The following is a 23,034-nucleotide window of genomic DNA, read 5'->3' on the forward strand; positions in this document are numbered from 1 at the left end:
GGAATAGGACATCCCTATTTTCATTGGAGAACTCTATCTCTATCTATCTATCTATCTATCTATCTATCTATCTAATAGAAATGTGTCCTGTAGTCCAAAATGCTGGATTCCCAGAGATGCTCCCGACGATGTGCCTGTTCTTTTTATTATTATTTTTGTGTAGTGAGGAATCATGGCGTTGTCGTCATTAGCAGAGTCCAGTTTTGCTAGTATAGATTATAATACTTATCCTCATCAGTCTTTATCATTTTAAGCTACTCCTTGTAATTGGGCTGCTTCCCCCCCCCCGCCCCCCGGCCCCTGTATGGGAAAACAAGTGCTTAGAAAACAGAAGCAGAGGTGCCCAGGATATGGTTTTGACTCAACACCCACATGATTTTCCACAACTCCTTCTCCGAGGCTTTCTTTTATAAAAGCAGGTTGTTCTGTTTACTTCTGCAATAAGACTGTTTGGTTTCATTGGCCCTTCTTTCTAATTCGCACTGGAAGAGCATTGTCAGACTCTGCCTCAGCTACAGTTCCTACCTTCTCCTTCCACCCTCTCCGACATTTATCAAAACCGCCATGTGTAGCAGAGCCGAATTCGGGCATTGTTTAATGTTGAGTCTGTTTGTTCTTCTGGAGCGTTTTGGCTCCTAACAAAGCAGAGCTCTATTCCATGTTGGCAATCTGAGCTAGTAATATTGCTAACTTTCTCCCTGGACGCTCGCCAGCGTGGGGCAGCGTTTCTGGACGGTGTTTCAAGTCAGATCAGTACAGCTCTTCACAAACACCCCTGCGCTCCAGATCTCAGCTGCCTTCTCAGCCTCCCAAAAGCCGAAAAAGGAAGATTGTTGCTTTCTCCTGTCTGCTGCTTGAAGTGTGTGTGTGTGTGTGTGTGTGTGTGTGAGAGAGAGAGAGAGAGAGAGAGAGAGAGAGAGAGAGAGAGAGAGAGTTTCTTCCTCCCCCCACCCACCCCCCAAACCGCCTCTCCTGGGAAACGCTGTGTATAGCTGGAGCGGGTTATTATAGTTCGTTTACAGTGGCAATATGATATCTGTGTCTACCACTCCAGCAAAAAAAAGCTTGCTACTTAAATCACTTTTTAAGCATAAGGGGAGAAAGATATAGTTCCTAGCCATTCTTTAATATGTGCATTAGTCAAATGGAACTCGAAGGCTTCAGCCAGCTTTGAGCAAATGCAATCTCCGTGTGTACCTTCCTCCGGCCATTTTTGTGACTCCCCGATCTGCCTGAGGACTTCAATGCAATATCAACAAAGTACGGGTGGGGGTCTTTGGTGGGTGCTGCTGGTGGTCTGTGTCTCGCTCCCCCCCCCCTCCGTTTTTTATTTTTTGTTTGGTCTGGTTTAGTACAAAAGGGTTCTGTGAATATGATGTACTTTTAGATTTATAGCAGAGCTTGAGTGTGTTTGCTGCCTCGGTCAGCTGTGAGAGATCTCCCGCTGGGGCCGCTCCTTTCTGATGGAAAAGGAGCAGCTGTGAAGGTGCTGTTTCAGTCTCTTGCTGGTATTAAAGAAGAAAAAAAAATAGCTGCTTGCATTGGAGAGGGGGAAATGGGTCATGTGATGCCAGCCACCCTACCCTATGTCACAGTGTGGAGGAGCGCTGATTGCTCTTATCCAATCATGCCTGGAATGTTGCTTGCCACTTGGGCTATTTCTGCTATCTGTCGCTATCAGTACAGCAGTGCTAACAGTTTGGCAGATGGGACACTTTTCCTCGGAGTTTATGTCTTCAGTTCTTAACTTCTGGCAGTGCCTGGACTCGTTGCCGTCTCCCCCCCTCTCCTCTCTCCCGGAACGATGGCCCATCGGCTGCGGTTTCATTTTGGCTCCGGGCGAAGCAACACAGCTCCCGAGTCGGAGATCTTAGACCACGAGAGAGAAGATGATGACTTTTTCATGTCATTCCACACTTTACCGAGAAGGAACGGGCCTCACCCTTTCTCCAGGCGCAGAATGGATTACGGCGACGGGAGCCGGGATCTGCGGGAAGCCAGTTCCTTGAAAAGGAGCACGTCCATGTTTATCCCCCAGCTTCTAAACAACATCGATGCGCGTCCAACAAGGAGCTCCTCCATGCAGATCTCTCTCCAGCGTAAGGCAGTAAATGGACATTCTGATGAGTGTGGGGGCCCAGAGTCCCCTCTGGAGGAGACAGGTAACTTTTCAGATCTAGGGGAGCATTGTGAATCTCTGGTTGGAAGCCATTCTTCTCAAAGTAGTCCGCAGGTGACTCCAGATAATTCTCCACCGAGGCAGACAGAGAACATGGGGCACGAGATTAACGCTGGGTCCTCTAACCATACAATATTTTGTACAATACCTTCCAATAACTGGAATGATGACAGCGCAGCCACGGCTCAAGATGGCGAAACGAACCCTGCATCAGGGTTAAACATCAGCGGGGTGAGGATTCAGCACAGAGCTTCCAGTGTGGATGTTCCTCATGTTACGCTGATGCCCTTTGGTTCCGAGGCTCAGAATGCCTCTTCTCCCTCTGAACCCAGGCGCTGGTCTTTGCAGCACCTGCCCGATGGGTCCTCCAGTTCGGGGAAGAAATTGTTTGTCTTCCAGTTGCAGCAGTCTCAGTCGAACAATGCAGAGGCGGGAGCAGATTACAATTTTGGTTTCACCGGAACAAAAGGGGATAGGTTGGTCAGGTACCCACGGATACGGCTGGAAAGGAGTACCTCGTACCCAGTTCAGCCCCATCCGGCACGAGTCAGCCCCACGGAGGACGACGGCGTGAATCCGGCACTTCGTGGAAACTGCAGGAACGGCTCTGAAATATCTCAAAGTGGTTCAGTGGAGCGGGTTTCTCCTGGGCAAGGGTGCACCTTTAAAATCCGTCCCGATCAAAACTCAAGGCAGCAGCATTTCAGAATCCTTGTGACTCGTGGGACTAATGAGAGAGGCCAAGGTTCTGGACAGGAAAATCCTAATGCTCCCGGTTCTGTGGCAGGCAACTCCTCAGTAAGTAGGAACATTAATGTGCTGGTGATAACTTAAATTTTCACTCATGGTGATAACCTACATTTTCACAAATACGCTTTGCACAGTTTGCATAATTGTTTACAACTCATAATGCTAGCAGGAACTATATTCCTCTAGAACAATCTCAGAGCATCTTCGGTTCATTAAGCTAAAATAGCTTTCAGCTATGACTGCATCCATTGCAATGTTTTGAGGTCTCCTAGCAACTCACACGTTACTTAAGTCAATGTTACGTCATCCAGGGTTACAATAGGATTTAGTTTTACAAAAATCTGTAAGCCACTGTGCTGCTGTTTATAAATAGTGCCCACTTCGTTAAAAAAAAAGTTGCTTCTTGAAAAATAAATAGAATACACACACGCAGTGATCAGAGTAATTCTCTACTGTGTGTATGAAGGAACCACAATTTTGTATTGGGGATTATAATACCGTTAAGTGAAATGATTCACAGGGACTGTATTGCTTTCTGTCTAGTTATAACTTCGTAGTGGCAGAAGCGAAACCGTTGTGAAACGCCAAGCAGGTTTGTGTGTTCTGCTCATTCCATTTGCGTTTTATCTTTTCAGCCATTCGCTGTTAACAACGCGCTAGAGTTTTGATTTGAGGCAATGCACATCTTTGGAGGGATAAATGCTTTTACATTTAACACGCATAATGTGTTGAAGCTGAGCTTCAACCCAAATAATATTACTTAAGAGAATGACAAAAGTGAAAAAGTAAATACTGTGTCCAGTTATTGCACAGTGGCATCTAGAACAGCAGATGCTATGTGAACACATGTGCAAGAACAGAACTTTAGCCGTTTCTTGCTTCCATCACCATACGGGCATCGCTCTCTCAGGCATACTTAAAATGTATTTCAACAAAGCAAAGCAACGCCTGACTATGGGAGGGCAGTGTGATGACTGCTGCTTTAATCGCGAAAGCTGCATCCTAATTTTACTTCTTGGAATGTACATACATCTACATGTCGAGAAGACTGAAGAAATAAACTTATTTACTTTAGAAGCAATGCCACTTTCCTTCTCTTTTAGGAATTGTGTGGTCCTATATAGCGTATGTAGAATTTTCTCTAGATTTCGGGGGGGGGGGGAGGGAGTGGTGTAAGGAAGGGACCAGCAAACATTTTAATTGGTTTGCTTTCTCTTGGGATTTTACTGCCCCTGCCAAATCCTCCAGGTTTTATCGTAGACATATCGAAATGGCATTAAAATGGTTATTACAGGCGCTGAAGATTTTAAAGGGGAAAGGCCCCCTCTGCTTTGATGCTTCTACAGTAGTAATAATTTTGAACGAGCGATCTAAAGCAGATATACAGAGTGTTAAGTGTTGAGCGGGCTTTAGATATTCCGGAGGGTGACTGAGAGAGGCAAGGACCGTGTTGGAGTTATGGACCAAATTCTGCCTTAACTCTTGAGCCTTTGAGTGGGGCGAATTTCATTATTTTATATGTATTAATTCACAAGTGATGAAAGAGTGAGCGGGCATGCACTCGCCACAGGATCATGTAGCAGCCTTGTCAAAGAAATTTTAAAATGTTGAACTTCAGAGTGTATTAAAAAAAAAAGATGCATATTTTATTAGATGCATGTCCTTTGTTATTCTGAGAGTTGGAGGAGGCTGAGCACTTTTGAATTAAATAAATGTGTATGCCCTTTGATTTGAAAAAGTTGACAATAGAACCAGAGCAGAAAAATGCAGCTGGGGGAACTAAAATTGACAGCTTTTTGAAATACCAGCTTCATTCCGAGTGAATGTACATATGTACACATAGATAAATGAAAAGGGGTATTTAAAGGCTGTATATCTTTCCCCATTTCAGGGAAATACTTGATGCTATATTGTATCTAAGTAAAAAATAAAGGCTTAAAAGAAGTCAGATCTGCAGATCTGCACCAGCTTAGTCTCTTCAGAACATAGACAATAATTGCAAAGACAATAATTGCATGCAATCAAAGATTGAAGTTTCCCGCGGACAGTGCCAATGATATAAGTATAAAAAAATCTAAATGGCAGATCTCTGTTCGATGAAACAAACAAAAAAAATGGACAGCAATGTATGAACATTTTTGATTACCTGTAGAGCCTGATAATTCAACGTATAGCAGACAGCACTGATTGTTCCTTCAGAAAGTATTATGGGTTTGCGCTGCAGAAATGGCAGATTGGACAACCCTCTGGGGGACTCATTTAACACAATTAAAGGCATCACTATGCTCTGTAGACCAGTCTATAATAGTTATTAGATTCAATAACATGCTTGCCAAACAAACACTGTGAGCTGGCAAACCTTGATATTAGGTACAAATTGCCACCTTTCAGCAGTTGGCAAATATAAACCATGTTGATGCATGCACACTTTGGACTCAGTTGCATTATACATTGAAAACTGTGCCATTACCACTTTAAGCAGATATGGCTTCCCCCAAAGAATCCTGGGAACTCTCGTTTCTTAAGGGTAGTGAAAGACGTCAGGAGAGCCTGCACAGAACTACAACTCTCAAGAGTGCTTTATCAATCAATCCCTCTTCCCGGGGAACTCTTGGAATGGTAGCTCTGTAACTCTCAGCACTATAGTTCCTAGGATTTTTTTGGGAGGGGGGGCTGTTTGTTTGTTTGTCTGTTTGCATCTTTTTGTTATTCGTAGAATCATAGAATTGGAAAAGTTGGAAGCACCTGCATTGAAACTATTGATAATCTAGTAAGCTTGCGGAATTATATGAAAGCTACAACTAGTTTGCATATATTCTAAATTAGATGGGTGTGCAACACAACCTGTTGGACGCAACTTTTTCACATCTGATGCATGAGATTTCCCATCGACACACATTTTCATAGATAAGTATGTCGAAGGGAGAACGTTCTTTGCACTTGAATCTGATAGACCGGTAACTCCGTCTTTCCTACACAAGCGTTCCATTCTATACTTTGTGACTTTGGTTTGTTTTTAGTGTTTTAAAATGGTAAGCTGCCTCAGGTGCCTTGGCAGAGAGGCAATATACAAAATGCATTAAACAAATAACGCTCAGGCGCACACACGGCACAAACCCGCACTTCCTTAACCCTAATACAGTCAAAGCCGCGAGGAGAAATTCGGTATGGGCTTAATGGGTTGACATTTTCCATTGTATATTAACATTCGGGCGCTTGAACTGAGGCAATGAGCACGGCCAGAGCATTCTTTAAGTAAGCATTTTCCAGATATTCATCTAAACTGCTGCTGTCCCTCATCCAAGTGGCTGTCTGCTTTTTTGCTTAGCTTAGTTGCGCAAGAGAGCCGAGTGTGCTTAGAAATGAAAACTCTCTATATCGAATACACTTAGCTGTGGGCGAATGTGTGCTGTATATTCTGGAGGCTGAGAGCGGCTACTGTGCGGAAGCTCAGTTCAGACATTGAACCAGAGTGAGCTGGGGTAAGTCTTCAAGTGGTCTGCCATCATCCCATTTGCTTCTGTTGTTTGACAATGGGAGGTAATGAAATTTGAAGGTTCCGCTTTTGGTTTTTAAAGAAACCACAGATTTCTTATTATATTAGAATTTTGGGGGCTGGTTTGTTCTAACTGTGGTTAGTTCAGACAAAGGAGGATAAAGCAATGGTTTCAGATTCTGGTTTGTTAGCTAGCCCGCAGTTAATTGAAGATGGAAGGAGGGGAGAGTGTGAGGCTACAGCTTGTTCTCTTATCATAGCACGAAACCATAATTATAACTGGGCTATTATGTACTTTATTTATGAATTGGCCATTAATAAATGTTAATCCAAAAGTGCGATGTTGTCTTTTAAAAAAACACAACAAAACAACAAAATTGGAGTTTGAATTGATTAGTAAAAAAACCTAACTTGATGGACTGTTGCTACTACTAATAATAATTTTAACACTGTCTCATAAGATTGCTTAGTTAAGAAGCAATGCTTACACACTTTTGCTTTCTGTTTATCAGTCATGTTTTCTGTTTCCCATACTGCACCAGCTCAAAGAATGTTGGAGAGAGATGCCTTTATTGTTCTTCTAGCATTCTCCCACCATAGTCCATTTTCTGCAGGTTTTTGTCCTTCACAGAGAGGTGTGCTAGGGCTGTGCCTCGTGCAAGCTTTATCGTAGCTCAAGGAAATTTCCAGTAAGCTCCTTAAAGTGCGATGCCAGTGAGGAACAGCGTTGCACTCGTATGCACCTATCCCATTTCAAGTGGATGTTAGCAGAAGGGGAGAGTCACTCCATTAGAAAGTCACCTCAATCTTATTTTGGGAAACCCTTTAAATCCGTGGTGTGAGAGGCTTCTGTGTTTAATCAAACCAAACCCGTAGAGAAGAATATATTTTATGAAAGCTGCTTAGGCAAAATAGCTTCCAATCTTTTCCCCGGTTCAGCTAGTTTGTGATTATTTGATTGATATAGGACCTGGGATTTGGTCTGAAGGCAGCAGCTGCTTCAAGGCTTATTTATCTGGAGTGAAAACATTCATGCGGGCGTCTGTAGTCCTATTGCTACTGAGTGTTTATGACCTTTCAAATATCTTCTCTTTTGGGCCGAAGAGCTTTCACACAGGCAGGATGCATTTCATTAAGAGTTACCATAAAACTGTTAGAATTCCAGCTCCATGATTGCAGTCATGGGATTGTTGTCTATTCCACAGAGTGGGAAGTGACGGCGACAGGATGTTTGTGTTGTGTTCCGTGAAGTGGGACTAACTATTATCCTTTGTTCTTTCTTTTTGCTGTCTGATGCTAGAGAGAGAGGGAGCCATGTTGCAGTGCTCCGTGTGTGTTTAAATGTAAATAAAGTAGATTAGCCAAAATGCTGAGTTGCTGAGGTCTTATGCAAGCTGCAAAGACTCTGTGGATCCCTGAGTGTGCCGATGTCTGTTGGCATTGGTTGCTGTGATGTTTGGGCAGAAGAAAGCTTTTGAAGCTCCCGAATGAATGACCAGGAGGGGAGAACATGCCAGTCAGGCATGTGTCTCTGCCAGGGTCCTACTCGAGTGTAGGACAAGCTCCTAACAGAAACTAGAGAAGAAAATAGGAGCACGTTGACCTAATATTTAAGCGCAATGCCTAATCTGTAGGTACATGTCTTTGGAAAGCCCGTTCTGGATTCTGTTGGACTGATATTTTGCAAAGAAGTCTTTTCTGTATTTGTCTCTGCTGATATTAAAAACTGGGCTATGCTGTATTTTAGTACACGTCTTCATGTCTGCTGTATTGGTCTATAAAAGCAGCTTGGGCGAGGAAATGCCGCTATGTTTTTAGTTGACAAGGGTCTGTCTGAGAGAATTCCAGACACCCTTGGCAAATAAAAGATTCTAGAGCTAGAATTTCAGAGGAGCTGCTGACGAAGACATGGACCCTTAGAGGGCTTTAGAACATGGGTCTAGCTTGGTCACAAAATGCCCTGTGTCTTTCCTCCATTCTGTCGCATTATATCAAACTGTTAAATACCTATGCAAGGACTTTCTGGTGACTGCCATGGCTTGTCGCGATACAATATGATACGATATGATAATCTTTATTGTCATTGTCCCATACAGAACAATGATTTGTATACCAGCTGTGGAGGGATGGCTGGTGCTGCAGGAATCATTTTGCAGCCACAAGCAAAGCTTAGCAGGTGGTCTGTCCCAATTTGCCTTTGAGCGATGACTCTGCGTTGCAGAATGAGAGTTCTCTGTCCCTACAAACACATCACGTATTCCAGGCTTATGGTAGAGGTCTTAGTGGTTTCTCCTTCATTGCTAATTCCCCCCACCTCTTGTTTATTTAGTATTTGGTGACATACTGTTGTGGCAGTCTTCTTGCATTTTGACTCTTTCTTTTAAATAAAAGGTAATTTTAGGCAACAACACATTCCTCCTTTTTTTTGAAAAATGGAAACAAACAAAAAGTAAGGTCTGTGTATACTTATTTGTTCTTTCTATATAACTTTTCAGGCATGAAAGCTCCTTTTGTTAGCAGGAAATATGAGTAAGTTATATAGCTGAAATTAGCTGTTCTCACAGTTCCCTTGTGAAAGGATACTTGTTGATGATGGGTTTTAATAATTCCATGTACAGTATCTGTTTTTGTCTCTCAAGCTAGGTGTATAATGCTTCTATAAATCAGAGTGTCAACCCTGGCTTTTTAAAGCAAACATTCTGGGTTCAAGGTATACAGATTCTATTTGGCATGTACTGGTTTAAAAGTAGGCAATCAGATTAAGATACCAAATGCTCGACAGATATGAATTTGTTTATTTATTGAGGCAACCAAGCAAGTAATGAACTTCCATATTAACAGAAGTCAGCCCTTGAAATCGCTTCTGAACCATCATGGACAAATGTGTGTTTTTGGATATTTAGCCTGAAAGTGCATGCTACCTTGAATCTCAAATGCCTTGGCTCCTGAACAAATCTGCTCCCGAACAATCGAAACCCGGAAGTGAGTGTTCCGGTTTTAGAACAATTTTCAGAACCTGAACGTCTGGCACGGCTTCCGATTGGCTGCAGAATACTCCTGCAACCAATCGGAAGCCGCGCCTTGGTTTTCGAACGCACTCCCAGAATGCATTCTGTTCAAGAACCAAGGTACAGCTGTATATTCTGTGGTGACGCTATTGACTTCATTCCCAAACCTGTTGAATTGCTGTCATGTAGTTGTAAAAGGGGCCACATTGAAGCGAAAAGGTGCAGATACAAAGGGGTCCCGTTGGAAAAACCAAAAGTGATCTCTCTGACTAATACATGTATTTAATTTTCAAGCAATTTCAGAGTGATAGGCTTTGAATAATGGAGATCTTTCTGCAATAGTTAGTTTCTGCTCTTCACATAACAACATTTTTGTGAATCAGTTCATATAACACTGTAGCAATATCGTGGCTGGGCTGGACTTCTGGATAGTGGAAACTAATAGTTTTGCTTTTTATTTTTATTTTTGTTATTAAATTTCTATATCGCTCTTCATCTGAGGATTAAAGGGCAGTTTCCAATATAAAAACACAACATACATAACTTAGTAACAAACAAGCAAAATACTCCCCCATGGTTATCGAACCAAGCCGTAATTGCCATACTCCTATCTCCTGCTCTCTGTATAAAATTGCAGAGCTGCAATACAGAAAGGGAAGTTTCTCTTCATGTAGTAATACATGTTGTGGCCTAGTCGTACCGTAGTGCATGGATAGAGGATGTGAAATTTGTAAGTTTTTTTGTTTGCAGATTTAAAGGGTTCCTAAATGGACAAATTGAGAAAAAAACACAGTTCTGTAACTTCAAGTATCCCTGGGATAGCTCAGTTGGTAGAGCATACTACTCTTAATCTCAGGGCCGCGGGTTTAAGCAAAAAGATTCCCGCATTTCAGGGGGTTGGACTAGATGACCCTCGTGGTCCCTTCCAGCCCTACAATTCTATGATTCTGAGTGTGTGGGAAAAGTTGAAACGCGGCACTCCTGCTCACTTGGGCTTGTGGCCTTTTGGACACATGCTTGGGGTATTTCCAATCATACTTTTTCAGGCTGAACCTCTTAAGTCTAGAAGGTAGTACTGTCCTGTTTAACAGTTTTGTGATGTAGACTGAGGATAATGAAGTGCGTGAAGCTTTCTCACAGCGGTGCGGCTGATAGGCCAGCAACAACAAGGGCAAGAGAACCAGCACTGACAAAGAGTATGAATGTAGGAAGCTGACCTACAGAGTCAATTCATCTAAGCTGCTCTGACTGGCATTGAGACTCTCAGGCAAAGGTATCTTCTAGCTGCTAATCGGAGATATTATGCTCGTAATATGCAAGGCCATGAGCTCTGCTGCTGACCTACAGCAGCATGGGAGGGACGAAATGGAGAAGATGATGATTTCCAACAGCTTAGCAAGATTCAAGATGTCACATTATTTCTTCTTATTTCAACTTTAAAACCAACCTTTTGATTGGGGAATGGGAAAGCAACAAACTAGATTACTAGATGAACTACTACAGGACAGTTACAGCATAAAGTCTACTGTGGGTAAACTGGTGGAAAGCATAATTAAAGAAGGAAGTGAAAGCATGAAGAACAACAAGACTTGCTGAGAAGGAACCAACATAGCTTCTACAATGAAAAGTCCTGCCTGGATCAATATTTTGAAGTTCATTAATATAATTAATAAATATTTTGATCAGGGTGGCATGTAAGACTTAAAAACAAGAACAATCTAACAACAACAGCATATTATTATTATTATTATTATTATTATTATTTTATTATTATTTATAATACCTGAGCCACTCTTATATACAGTGATACTTCTAGTTACAAACTTAATTTGTAAGCTTTGGCTAAGCCCCTCACCAAAGGCTTCTGAGTAAGCTTAGCAATTGCCCAGTAAGGGGATTGACCATTTTGCAGACAACAGAAAGCAGAGGGAATAAGTGAATGAACAACTCTCACAGTGGAAGTTAGCAAACAATACTATTCCTGAAGGATTTGTATGTGAATCATGGCTTTCATAAGTGAACTGGAGCCAGATGAGCGCTGCAGTAGCACAGCTTGCAAATGGTGTGCAGGCAATGACCGATTTACATATGTTTGATAGGTGCACGACTGGAAGTGGCCGGAAAAGGCAGTGGAACAGGTTTATGTGCACTCTGCTGTCACCCACAATAGCCTGAAATGCAGCCTCCACGCAAATCAGGGGGTGCCTGTATTGCTGTCCAGGATAGGGAAAGAGTCCCAAAATTATTTAAACTGGGGGAACAGGCAACAAAATGGCAAATGAAGTGTAAAGTGATGCCGCTGCAGCAAAAAAATTCCTAACTTCAGAATGTACTGACAGGGTCTGAACTGGCAATGACTCTCCAGGAAAGAGGGATTGGGAATGCTGTGGATTACTCAGCGATAAATGTCAGTTCGTTATAGGGCAACTCTGAAAAACCCAGTAATGCTAAGGATTGCTAGGAAACTAATTGAAAATAAAACGATCAGTATCGCAATGCGTTGTTATAAATCTATGATGCAGCTGCGTTTGGAGCAATGTGTGCAGTTCTGGTGACTATATCTGGAAAACAAAAAATATGGTAGAGCAGGAAAAGATGCAGAAAAGCAGAATGATTGAGGTGTCTTTCCTGGGAAGAAAGTCTAAAGTATTTGGGGCTTTTGAGTTCAGAGAAAAGGTGACCCAGAAAAGGACATGATAAAGGTTTGTTGCACAGTACAGAGAAAGTGGATAGGGGAAAGTTTTTCAACTCCTTTCTTACTGTACCTATTAGAACCTGACCAATGAAACTTTATGGTGAGAGATTCTGGGCAGATGAAAGAAAGTCTTTTCCCACACGTAGCAGAGTTAATTCGTAGAATTTGCTGCCGCAAGATGTGGCGGTGGCCACTAGTTTGCATGGTTTTACAGTGAATGGAGGAAGAGTATATAGATGGCTATTAGCCATGAAATCTTAATTTCCCAGGAGGCCACTCAGTGATTGGGAAGGATATGGAGCCACACTTGGAGGCAACAGGGCTTCTAGCTGTGGAATGAGACACCTCTCTCTCTGTGTGTGGCCCAAAATGGCCAAGCTGTCTCTGTGCCCCACGTGTCAATAAATCTGGCTTCGTTGTTCATTCAGAAGCTTTTCAATGTAAGACTAAAGCACCGCATATGGACTCATATCTCAGTAGCTACCTTGTAAAGCTCATTGCAGAGTTAAGTATGCAGCCATACAATGCCAAAGAAAGAGGTTTTTGCATGTTGTTTTGCTTGCAATGTGCCTGCTCTCCAACCTCTTACCGCCTGATGCCCTATCTTCATTAAGTTAAGAGTGTGAAACAAAACAAAAGAACAGAACAGATCTATTTATAAGAGAGGGGGGGTGTTTATGGGGCGGGGGAATGGAGAGAAGGGTTGGTTAAGCTAACCAAAAGTTTTCAGCGGTGTTGTCAGAAGAAAGCTGTTAGTTCAAGCGTCCGTCCGTCCCGTCCCCCCAGCTTCTGTGCTTTTGTATGCCTTTTTCTGGTATGTATTCCTCTTGGACAGCAAGCTACAGCAGCCCTGTGCTGGCTAGGTGACATCAATCAGGATGCCTGCGTCTGACGCCAGCCAAAACAGATGTTGGAACAGGAGGAGGGATAAAAGAATTCAGTGTCCTCAATTTGTGCTGCCAGCTTCATTTTCCACGGGGCTGGCGTTGTAGGGGTAGCTGCTCTTGTACTACTATTTAGAATATTTTTCCCCCTGCACCGGGAGCAATGCAAAATATTAACAGCCCTGATTTAATCGTATCCACTATAAATATCAAGTTACCCATGCACAATGATGGGTGTGTGCGCATATATAAGTATGCGTGTGTACATAGCGTTTGTGCGTGCGTGCATAATCTATGCACACATCGGAGTGGATGTCGCCAACAACACTTCCCTTGTTGCCTGGCTTGATTGCATAGCTGTGGTGGGGTTGTAGCACACATTCAGGCAGCCTAGAATTCCAAGTGTGCCCTATCCTGTAATCACTGAGGTTTACCACATAATGTACAAGCCATCTGAGGGAGGGATGTGGCCAGCTGCCCAGAATTAAACAGAAATCGGTAATATTGCATATGGAGCTGCCCGTTGTAATTAGAAACTTGGGGATTTCTAATTCAGCCTGGACCAGGATTGGGGAGCTGCTCTGGTACAATATGATGTTGTTGGTCCACAACTTCTATAATCCCTGATTATAATTTAAGCTGATGGGAGTTGAGGAGGGGGGTCTAATGGCATGTGGAGGACCACAGATTCCCAAACACTGTTCTAGACATCTGTAACTCTTGTGGTCTCTGGGAGAGTGGGGGTCCACATGACCCCTCTGTGTGTTGAAAGTACGTGTGAATGGAGTTTCGTCTGCTTCCATTTCCATTTGCACATTCAGCGTGTGAAGGGGTTGTGTGAAGGAGATCTTGGCTTAGTCAGGACCTCCCTTGTGGAGGAGCTCTAGGTGTGTAGAGTAGTATTATGAAACCTTGAGTCCCCAGAGGTTGTTGGACTCTTGTCACTCAACATTCCCAGTCCATGGTCACATAGGCTAGAAGTTGTAATTCGACTGCATCCTAGGACCCATTGTTGAAAAACACCGGTGAACCCCTTCACACAATATCTGAGTGCGCAACAATGGGAGTTGGCAGGCGATTCTGCATGGCCCCCCACTCATTCTTTCATTCTATGTGTATTTGGGGTGGGTGATATCTGAATCTCCTTTATATTCAGCTGCCCATGTAAATGATGCCTTCAGGATCTTGAAACAGCCAGGTATCTAAGCTGCCTTATCTAATACAGCTTTTTACTAACACAGGGTCCTTGGTGGGAAAAGTAAAATGAAAATAAAACACAATTGAAAGCAGAACTTGATGGCCTGTATAAATTACACAAATACAAATACATATAAATATACAAAAGTATATTCCCCAGTTTCTGCTTGTTTTGTGGGATTTATTCGTGATTGCTATTTTCTGATCAACTCCCTCCTCTATAATATCTATAAAATATATTTTTGAATTGTGTTCCAAGTGCAATCACATCAGCATTATGATATTGGCAATTTCATTTTCTATCTCTTTCCTAATCAACCCTAGCATAGTATTCAATTTATTCATAGCTGGCACACACTGGGTCAATATCTTCATAACACTACATTTCCAGTAGCCTTTTCCTGAGCAGACACAATGTGAGTTTAAACCCCATGATATGGCTATATTTATTTTGACCCAGTACTTCACTTCCTTACATAGAGTCACATTTGCCGTCCAATGCTCATTCATCCAGATTGGAGACACCTTTTTGGAAATCCATGTTTGCTTTTACCACCCTGAACAATTGGGAGTTATCAGCAAACATGGCACCTCACTACTCACCATTAACTCCAGGTAATTGGAGTTGTTGTTGACTACAAACCCCATCATCCCCAACCAGCGGTCAGGAATGATGGGACTTGTAGTCTAGCAACACTATTGGAGAAGGCTGCTCTATAAGAAGCTTGTTTTAATTATATGCAGAAGGTGTGTGTGTTATGTTCTAGAGAAAATAGTACCGTGTGTGTGTAAGTGTAAGTGTAAGTTTTGTGAGCTTGGAAAGTAATTCATTTGCTAATAGCTTTATCTTATTCCATATTGTATCATACCTCCATGCTAGAACAGAACCCAGTGATGGAAGTATCTTCCCAGAGTGCTTACGGCATGGATTGAGTTGAAAATAAGTACAGTGGTGCCTCGCAAGACGAAAAGAATCCGTTCTGTGATTCTCTTCGTCCAGCGGTTTTTTTGTCTTGCGAAGCAAGCCCATTGACAGATTAGCGCGATTAGCGGCTTTTAGCAGCTTTTATCGGCTTTTATCGGCTTATCGGATCAGCTGATAAGCGGCTTAGCGGCTTAGAAAAAGGGGGAGGGGGGAAATCCGCAGGAACTCGCAAGACATTTTCGTCTTGCGAAGCAAGCCCATAGGAGATTCGTTTTGCGAGGCACCTCCAAAACGGAAAACTCTTTCATCTAGCGATTTTTCCGTCTTGCGAGGCATTCGTCTTGCGGGGCACCACTGTATTAAGAAATATTGGTGCATATGGTGAATAATTAACACTTGGACGAGTTAATAAGTCGACACTAATGCAACATGTCATGCAATGTGAAAACTCACTCACCTTAAAAATAAATATTGAGATTTCATCTTACTAGTAATGTAGGTTATAGCAGTTCTCCCACAGGGTAGCAAAGTGACTAATCCATGATCAGAAATGTCTTGGTTGAATCTTCCCTCAGTTGCCAAGTTGCTAGGTGGTGTTAGGGAAGGCCTTCTCAAGAACACCTGCAATATGCAGATGATGCTGATAGATAAAACCTTAGACTTCTTGTGAAGATAATTCACGTGAAGTCCTTTAAAGTGTGCAAAATGATGCCTAACTTTCAACTCTTGCTATAGATCAGGGGTCCGGAACCTTTTTCAGCCGTGGGCCAGTCCACCGTCCCTTGGACCATGTGGGGGGCCGGACTGTATTTTTTTGGGGGGCGGGAATGAACGAATTCCTATGCCCCACAAATAACCCAGAGATGCATTTTAAATAAAAGGACACATTCTACTCATGTAAATACATACTGATTCCCAGACCGACCACAGGCCGGATTGAGAAGGCAATTGGGCCGCATCCGGCCCCCAGGCCTTAGGTTGCCTACCCCTGCTATAGATACTGAATATAGTATTTGGAAGTTTCTTTTTTAAATTACATTATGTTATCTGGTGGCGGTTTCCTTCCTTATTATCCTCATTTTAAAACACGAACCTGCATCTTGTAGGGGCAAACCTTGAATTTATGCATAGTTAATACCATATTGTATTTCATTACAATGGAGCACTTGTAAATTTCAACCAGCTTATAAATAGTGCAGTCACTTCACAAGAATAAATCTACTACCAGTGTTGCTGATCAAAAGTGTTTGAGCTGTAAAATGTCAACTGTCTGATCTGAGACTATTTGTGCTTATACAATATCCTTCCACTTGAATAGCATGTACTAAATGTCTTGGTTTCTGAACGAGGAGATAAGAAGGCCAGTTCTATATGTGTGGCAGAATGAGGGTGGCAGGACAGACCGTACCAATTTAGACTGCAAATGGGAGATACCACTTCTGAATGCTGTTCCATTTAAAACAAAACACCCAACAACCTGCACGTATCCAGTAAGGGCTCTGTTAGAACCTTTCTCCCCAATTCACAGAAGGTATAATTTTATTAGAACCAACCAACGTGGCACAAAATAGCAAGCAAGGTCTTGACTTCTTCATGACGTCAGGCTGGAGGCTACACAAAACATGGTGGGGTGACAGGAAGTTAGGCCTTATCAGGGAGCACCAAAGTGCAAGAGTAAAGGTAAATGTACTCCTGACCGTTAGGTCCAGTCACGAACGACTCTGGCGTTGCGGCGCTCATCTCGCTTTATTGGCTGAGGGAGCCGGCGTACAGCTTCCGGGTCATGTGGCCAGCATGACTAAGCTGCTTCTGGCGAACCAGAGCAGCGCACGGAAACGCCGTTTATCTTCCCGCCGGAGTGGTACCTATTTATCTACTTGCACTTGACGTGCTTTCGAACTGCTAGGTTGGCAGGAGTGCAAGAGTAGTGGATGCAAAATGTTATGCTTATGCCAGGCATGTCCAAAGTCCGTTTTGGGGGCCTAATCTGGTCCGCTGGTTGGTTTAATCTAGCCCCTGTGGCAGTTCATCTCCTGGGGTAAAATCCGGAAAAATGCTCAACAACTTCAATCGTAAAAAAAAAAAGGTCAACAACTTTGGTCAGCCCTCATGCATGTTCACTTCATCAAAACTGGCCCTCTTTGAAAATAGTTTGGACACCCCTGGCTTATGTGTACCAAGGGCTGCAGAGACAAAGAAGCCACGATGGCTTATTTCCACCGATGTTCCTTTTGCTGGGATCATGCTTGTTGCAAAAGCAGAGGAGCTCTCTGAGTGGTTATTTTCAGAAGGAGAGTCTGAAATCTTGTCTGATCCAGCTCCAAGTCTTTGCCATTCTTTTTATTCAGCTTGGGTGGAATTTGCTGTTCGCGTGTTATTGATAGGCTTTTGCAATTATATATAAACTTTTGTTTTGGAAATGTTCTGTGACCTCAAGGCAGAAACAGATTTTGTTTTCTGTTGGATTATTTTAATTCTAGAATTATAACAAATGAATTATGCTCTCTGTTTCCGTAAACCAGAAATGGGTGTTTCGCGGACATCGGCACCACACACAACCATAACAAATAGAAGCAGCTATAAAACATTTCTGGTTGGTTGGCAAGCAATACTTGGAACCTTGCAAATGCTTTCAGATCACAGGCAATGCCAACGGAAGACTGATCGTCAAACCATTGCTCTTCTAGAGATCAGCAGTAACACTGCTTATGAGAGTTGCCCAAATCTAGTGAATTTCAGGGACATATTTCGGGCCCAGTGTTTTCATGCTGAGCTCAGTGAACACATTTGTGTGCATGTGAGTTCATGTGTGTGTGTGTGTGTGTGTGTGTGTGTGTGTGTGTATAGCTTATATAGGATTTCTGCAGATTTCTCTTTGGGATGTGTAGGTGGACTAAAATCTTCTGCATCCTTCCCAAGAAGCAGAACTGAAAAGGTCCTTATTTCTTTGATTTTAAATAACAGTTCATTGGGAAACATTCAAAATTAGGTTTCATTTAGGGACTGCAATCCCAACAAACTTACCCAAATGTAAACCCCCATGGACACAGTGCAGGTTACTTCTTAGTAAGCAAGCATGCGTCATAACTCTAGCCTCTAAAAACTCAGTTTTCTTTGGTTATTGTTGAATTATTGCTTTCAGCCCACTGTGTCTTCTATAAAAATGATTAAGCCCTGCAATGTGTAAGATACTTATCTCATGTCACATACAAATGCATCGCATATATTCCTGAAATGTACCATGTGGTGTTATAAACTGCTTTTTATGATAGGTTCTTCTATAGCACTGTTAACCAATTAAAAACAAAAATCTTTTGTTGATTATGAGTATTGAGTTTTAGTCAGTTGATTCATGAATTGATTTGCAGACTTTCGCAAAAATAGTTCTGATGCTAACTTGTGTCCTGCCCCGCCCCCCGTCCCCGCAATTTTTAAACTTATTGCTTGCTTTCCATTTTGTATCTTTTGCGCATTTTAGATGTTTGGCATTCAGTATTACCTCCTCCCTGGTCATTAGGCAGGTTTTATGTTGCATGTGTTAGCTTCACACTGATTTCTGCTTATTTTATGTTGATGGTATAGGTACAATAATAGTTTTAATTGGACTGTATTCTGTGTTTTACAGATTTTAAATATTTTGTGAAATGCTCAGAGGTTGGTAGGCAGCAAAAGATGTCATCAATGTTTAAAATCTGACCAGTTTTTGCTAGATTTACTTGTTTGTTTGTTTGTTTGTTTGTTTGTTTGTTTAAACCCCACCCCACCCTTTTTAAGGTAACCAATTCATTTTTTTAAAAAGTACACCTATGTAGCCCTGGTTATCCTCTTCTATTTCTGGCATCTACAAACATGGCTTTGTGTTGAAGCTTTTCAGCAGCAACATTGGTCCTGTGGTTCTGGTAACTTACTGCAAAATGATCACTCCTCAATGGGAATTGTAGCTTGCAGAAATACTAGCCAATATATCCAACTGGGCGATAGAAACATTTAATGACTTTTCCAAACCATCTCTGGTCATTTGATGATTTTGTGTTAGGTGGTCAGTGAAACACAAAGCACCGTTGGGATTAACCACTGATTCTATGTGCCTTGAACTGTTGACAGTGGCAAATGCCCAAGTGTGTCGCATGTTAGAGGAGGATACGAAACAGAAGAAATTAGTCTTTAATCATTTGGAAAACGGGAGACCCTTTCTCCCTCAAGCATACTATTATGTTTTAGTGCTCCCTAATTATTATTTTTTTCTTTCTGTATCTTGCTATTATGCCTTGAGGATTATAGCCAATTAACATTCACAGAAAAAAAAGGCATTTATGCCAGGAGGTGGGGAAATGTACAGTGGTACCTCAGGTTAAGTACTTAATTCGTTCCAGAGGTCCGTACTTAACCTGAAACTGTTCTTAACCTGAAGACCACTTTAGCTAATGGGTCCTCCTGCTGTTGCCGTGCCTCCAGAGCACGATTTCTCTTCTCATCCTGAAGCAAAGTTCTTAACCTGAAGCACGATTTCTGGGTTAGCGGAGTCTGTAACCTGAAGTGTATGTAACCCAAGGTACCACTGTATATGAGTGTTGATGTTAGAAGCACTTGGTTGCAAATTATTTGAATAGAGCTGCCCTTGGCAGTATGGTTTGGACCTGGTTTGCAGATACAGTGGAACCTCGGTTCTCGAACGTCTTGGTACTCAAACATTTCGGCTCCCGAACGCCGAAAACCTGGAATTAAGTGTTCTGGTTTTCAAACATTTTTTGGAAGCCAAACGTCTGATGCGGCTGTCTGCTATTGTTTCCAGGGCGCCTGTGCCAGTCGGAAGCCGCTGCTTGGTTTTTGAACGTTTCGGAAGTCGAACGGACTTCCGGAACGGATTACGTTCAAGAACCAAGGTACCACTGTACTGGCTATTGTTAAATCTTGGTTAGCAGTACACAGGTCATGCTAAACCATGGTTAAGGTTAGGGAGCCAGTGGAAGAGAAACATGCAGTGGAGGTGCAAGGAAAGAGTCAGTACCAGCTCCCATTCTAGGAGAGCCATGGTCATAGCAAACGCTTTCGGATTTGCTTCATTTGAATTTCCCCCCAGAAACTAAATTGGGAGCCAGCTTAACTGGTATAACAGAAGAACTCACATGCTCCCAATAAGCAACAGCAGCCAGCTCATAGCGATCTGGACAAGCTGAAGTTTAAAAACAGTTTTTAAAAGGATTTTTAAGTAACTAATGCCCAGAATGAACAGTCTGAAAGATGTGCTGTATCCAGTGCTCCTGTTGCACCAGTGGAACAGAATTCTGCTAGAACAATGGGACTTCTCTGTCCTTTACTGTCCCCTGCAGCCTCCGTGTACTTTCAAAACCTGCACAGGAAGGTTTGGGGTAGACCGGGGGCTGGATGTGGCCCAGTCACCTTCTAAATCTGGCCTGCGGACGGTCCGGAAATCAGCATTTTATTACATGAGTAGAATGTGTGCTTTTATTTAAAATGCATCTCTGGGTTATTTATGGGGCATAGGAATTTGTTCATTCCCCCCCCCCAAAAAAAATATAGTCTGGCCCCTCACAAGTTCTAAGGGACAGTGGATCGGCCCCCTGCTGAAAAAGTTTGCTGACCCCTGGGGTAGACTTTCCAGGCCAAAGCATAGGGGGCTGCAGCAAGGAGGGGAAATAGGGACAGTCTTCTTCTGTGGCACTGCCTGCAACTCAGTGAACATAATTCAAAGCATAACATAACCCATTTCAACACAACTTCTTTTAGAATACCATACTTTTCCGTGTGTAGCACACCCTCGTATATAAGACGCCCCCTATTTTGGGGGACCCCAATTTAAGAAAATGACCCCTATCCACTACCCATTTATAAGACACCCCCAGTTTTTTTTAAACATTATTTTAGAGTCAAAAAACCTAGTCTTATACACGGAAAAGTTCGTAATTGTGGCAATAGATACATTTGAAAATTGGTCTTTAAAAAACGGAAAACAAACAAACAAACAAAAACCTTTCCAACTTGCTTCTAGCTAAAGAAGTTTTTAAATAAACAGTTGAATGACTGTGGGCCAGAAAGAAGAAAAAAGAAAGAAAGAAAGAAAAGGCCGGGGAGGGGGGAATTACTCCCCTTCTCTCCCCACACAGAAATGAACTTTGTATCATATGAGAAACTGTGCTTACGGTGTATGCAAAATGACTTTACAATTTAAATTCATTTAGAGCAACTTGGGGGACACTGTTTAGAGTAACAGCCCAATTCTAGGTTTAGGCTGCAATCCTCTACATCGGGCACCCCCAAACTCTGCCCTCCAGATGTTTTGGGACTACAATTCCCATAATCCCTGACCACCGGTCCTGTTAGCTAGGGATGATGGGAGTTGTAGTCCCAAAACATCTGGAGGGCAGAGTTTGGGGGTGCCTGCTTTACATGCTTTCCATCATGGAACTAAAGGTAAAATAGATAGGGCACTCAGCTGATGTCCCAGTGACCAGACCCGGATTTGCTTAGCTTCAGCCAACCCTCAGTGTCAAATTGCTGTGCAGACATGGCCTGATTGAGGGATTCTTCCCTTCCCTTCACGGGAAACATGAAATTTTGATTAATGCCTCTGGCCATCCTTTATGTATGTTCGTCTGGCTGCTGGGCTGTGTTGGCATCTCATTGAGCTGAAACTTTATTCGGGAGGTTTTGCTTTGTTTTAATCTTCTAATTCAGGGTTAGCCAACATGGTGCCCTGCAGATGATGATAGACACCCAACTGCTATGAGCCCCAGCCAAGATCGCCAGTGGTCCAGGATCATGAGAGTTGTGGTCCATCCCCATCTGGAGTGCATCCCATTGGCTACCTGTGTTCTAGTTTCTTAAGACATCCTTTCAGTCCACATGAGAGGGATTTCTTAAGCATCTATTGTCACCAACCAAGTCTTTTCTTGGTGTAGGAGTCTAATGCTGGTGTATTTATATTTATATTAAGTATTTTGTCTTATTTTGTATTTTTATGTTGTGAACCACCCTGTAATCTTCAGGTGGAGGGCACTACAGTGGTACCTCAGGTTAAGTACTTAATTCTTTCCAGAGGTGCGTACTTAACCTGAAACTATTCTTAACCTGAAGCACCATTTTAGCTAATGGAGCCTCCTGCTGCTGCCGCACCACTGAAGCCCGATTTCTGTTCTTATCCTGAAGCAAAGTTCTTAACCTGAAGCACTATTTCTGGGTTAGCGGAGTCTGTTACCTGAAGCGTATGTAACCTGAGGTACCACTGTATATTCCACCTTTCCTCCAGGGAGGAATAACTACTACAAATAACTACTACTACTACTACTCTTGGCCAGTCACACAGTTCAGCTATGGACTAATTCCTCATTGATCCAACTCTTTAGATTTCCCCCTTTAACTATAACCGATGCTGCTTCATATTTCTCTCTCTGAACACGGGCAAGTGCTTTTTCTTAAGGCAAAGTTTCATTCAGCTGCAACAGAAATGAATAGTTCTACAAACAGATGTTTTCTTGCCGACTGGGTTGCTAATAATGCATGTTGAAGTTTATTGTTTCGTAAAGTCTTTTTCAGTGTACTTGACAGACAAACACAAAAGGATTATGGAAATTAAAACACTTGACTGGCAAAGCCATTCGGCTCTGATGGTTTAACTGTGTGTAGATGTCTTACAGCATTTTCTGAGGGTGTTAAAAAGAAACGCCCTTTGACTGCATTTGCGTAGCCTGTTCTTCTCAGCAGTCTCTTCCTGCTTGAAAGCAGGAGAAAAGAAATGGCCAGGTCATTTTTCCAAGGCAATGCATTGTGCTCTTAAGTGTATGCAAAGCAGTAAAAACTCTATTTCCATAGTCAAGAGCATTTAAATGTGATCTGCAAACATTGGACTGGATAATGATGGAGTTAAGTGCCTCTGATCTTG

General features: G+C 42.5%; 1 protein-coding gene across 10 annotated transcripts in view; it reads left to right on the top strand.

Annotated features, from left to right (window-relative positions):
* NEDD4L (NEDD4 like E3 ubiquitin protein ligase) overlaps window positions 1–23,034 on the top strand; it is a 250,903-nt gene that overhangs the window by 127,572 nt on the left and 100,297 nt on the right. The window contains exon 1 of one of the 10 annotated variants that reach the window (XM_082241791.1): window positions 1,701–2,977. The exons of 5 other annotated variants lie outside the window; for them this stretch is intronic. In XM_082241791.1, coding sequence (XP_082097917.1) covers window positions 1,805–2,977 — 1,173 coding nt within the window. In that variant the 5' untranslated portion in view covers window positions 1,701–1,804. Of the gene's footprint in view, window positions 1–1,700; window positions 2,978–23,034 lie in introns of those variants that run through there. 4 more of the 10 variants (XM_082241793.1, XM_082241796.1, XM_082241794.1 and 1 more) reach the window with 4 other exon arrangements.

The sequence above is a fragment of the Podarcis vaucheri genome, assembly GCF_965113315.1.
Source record: "Podarcis vaucheri genome assembly, chromosome: 11".
NCBI classification, from domain to species: domain Eukaryota; kingdom Metazoa; phylum Chordata; class Lepidosauria; order Squamata; family Lacertidae; genus Podarcis; species Podarcis vaucheri.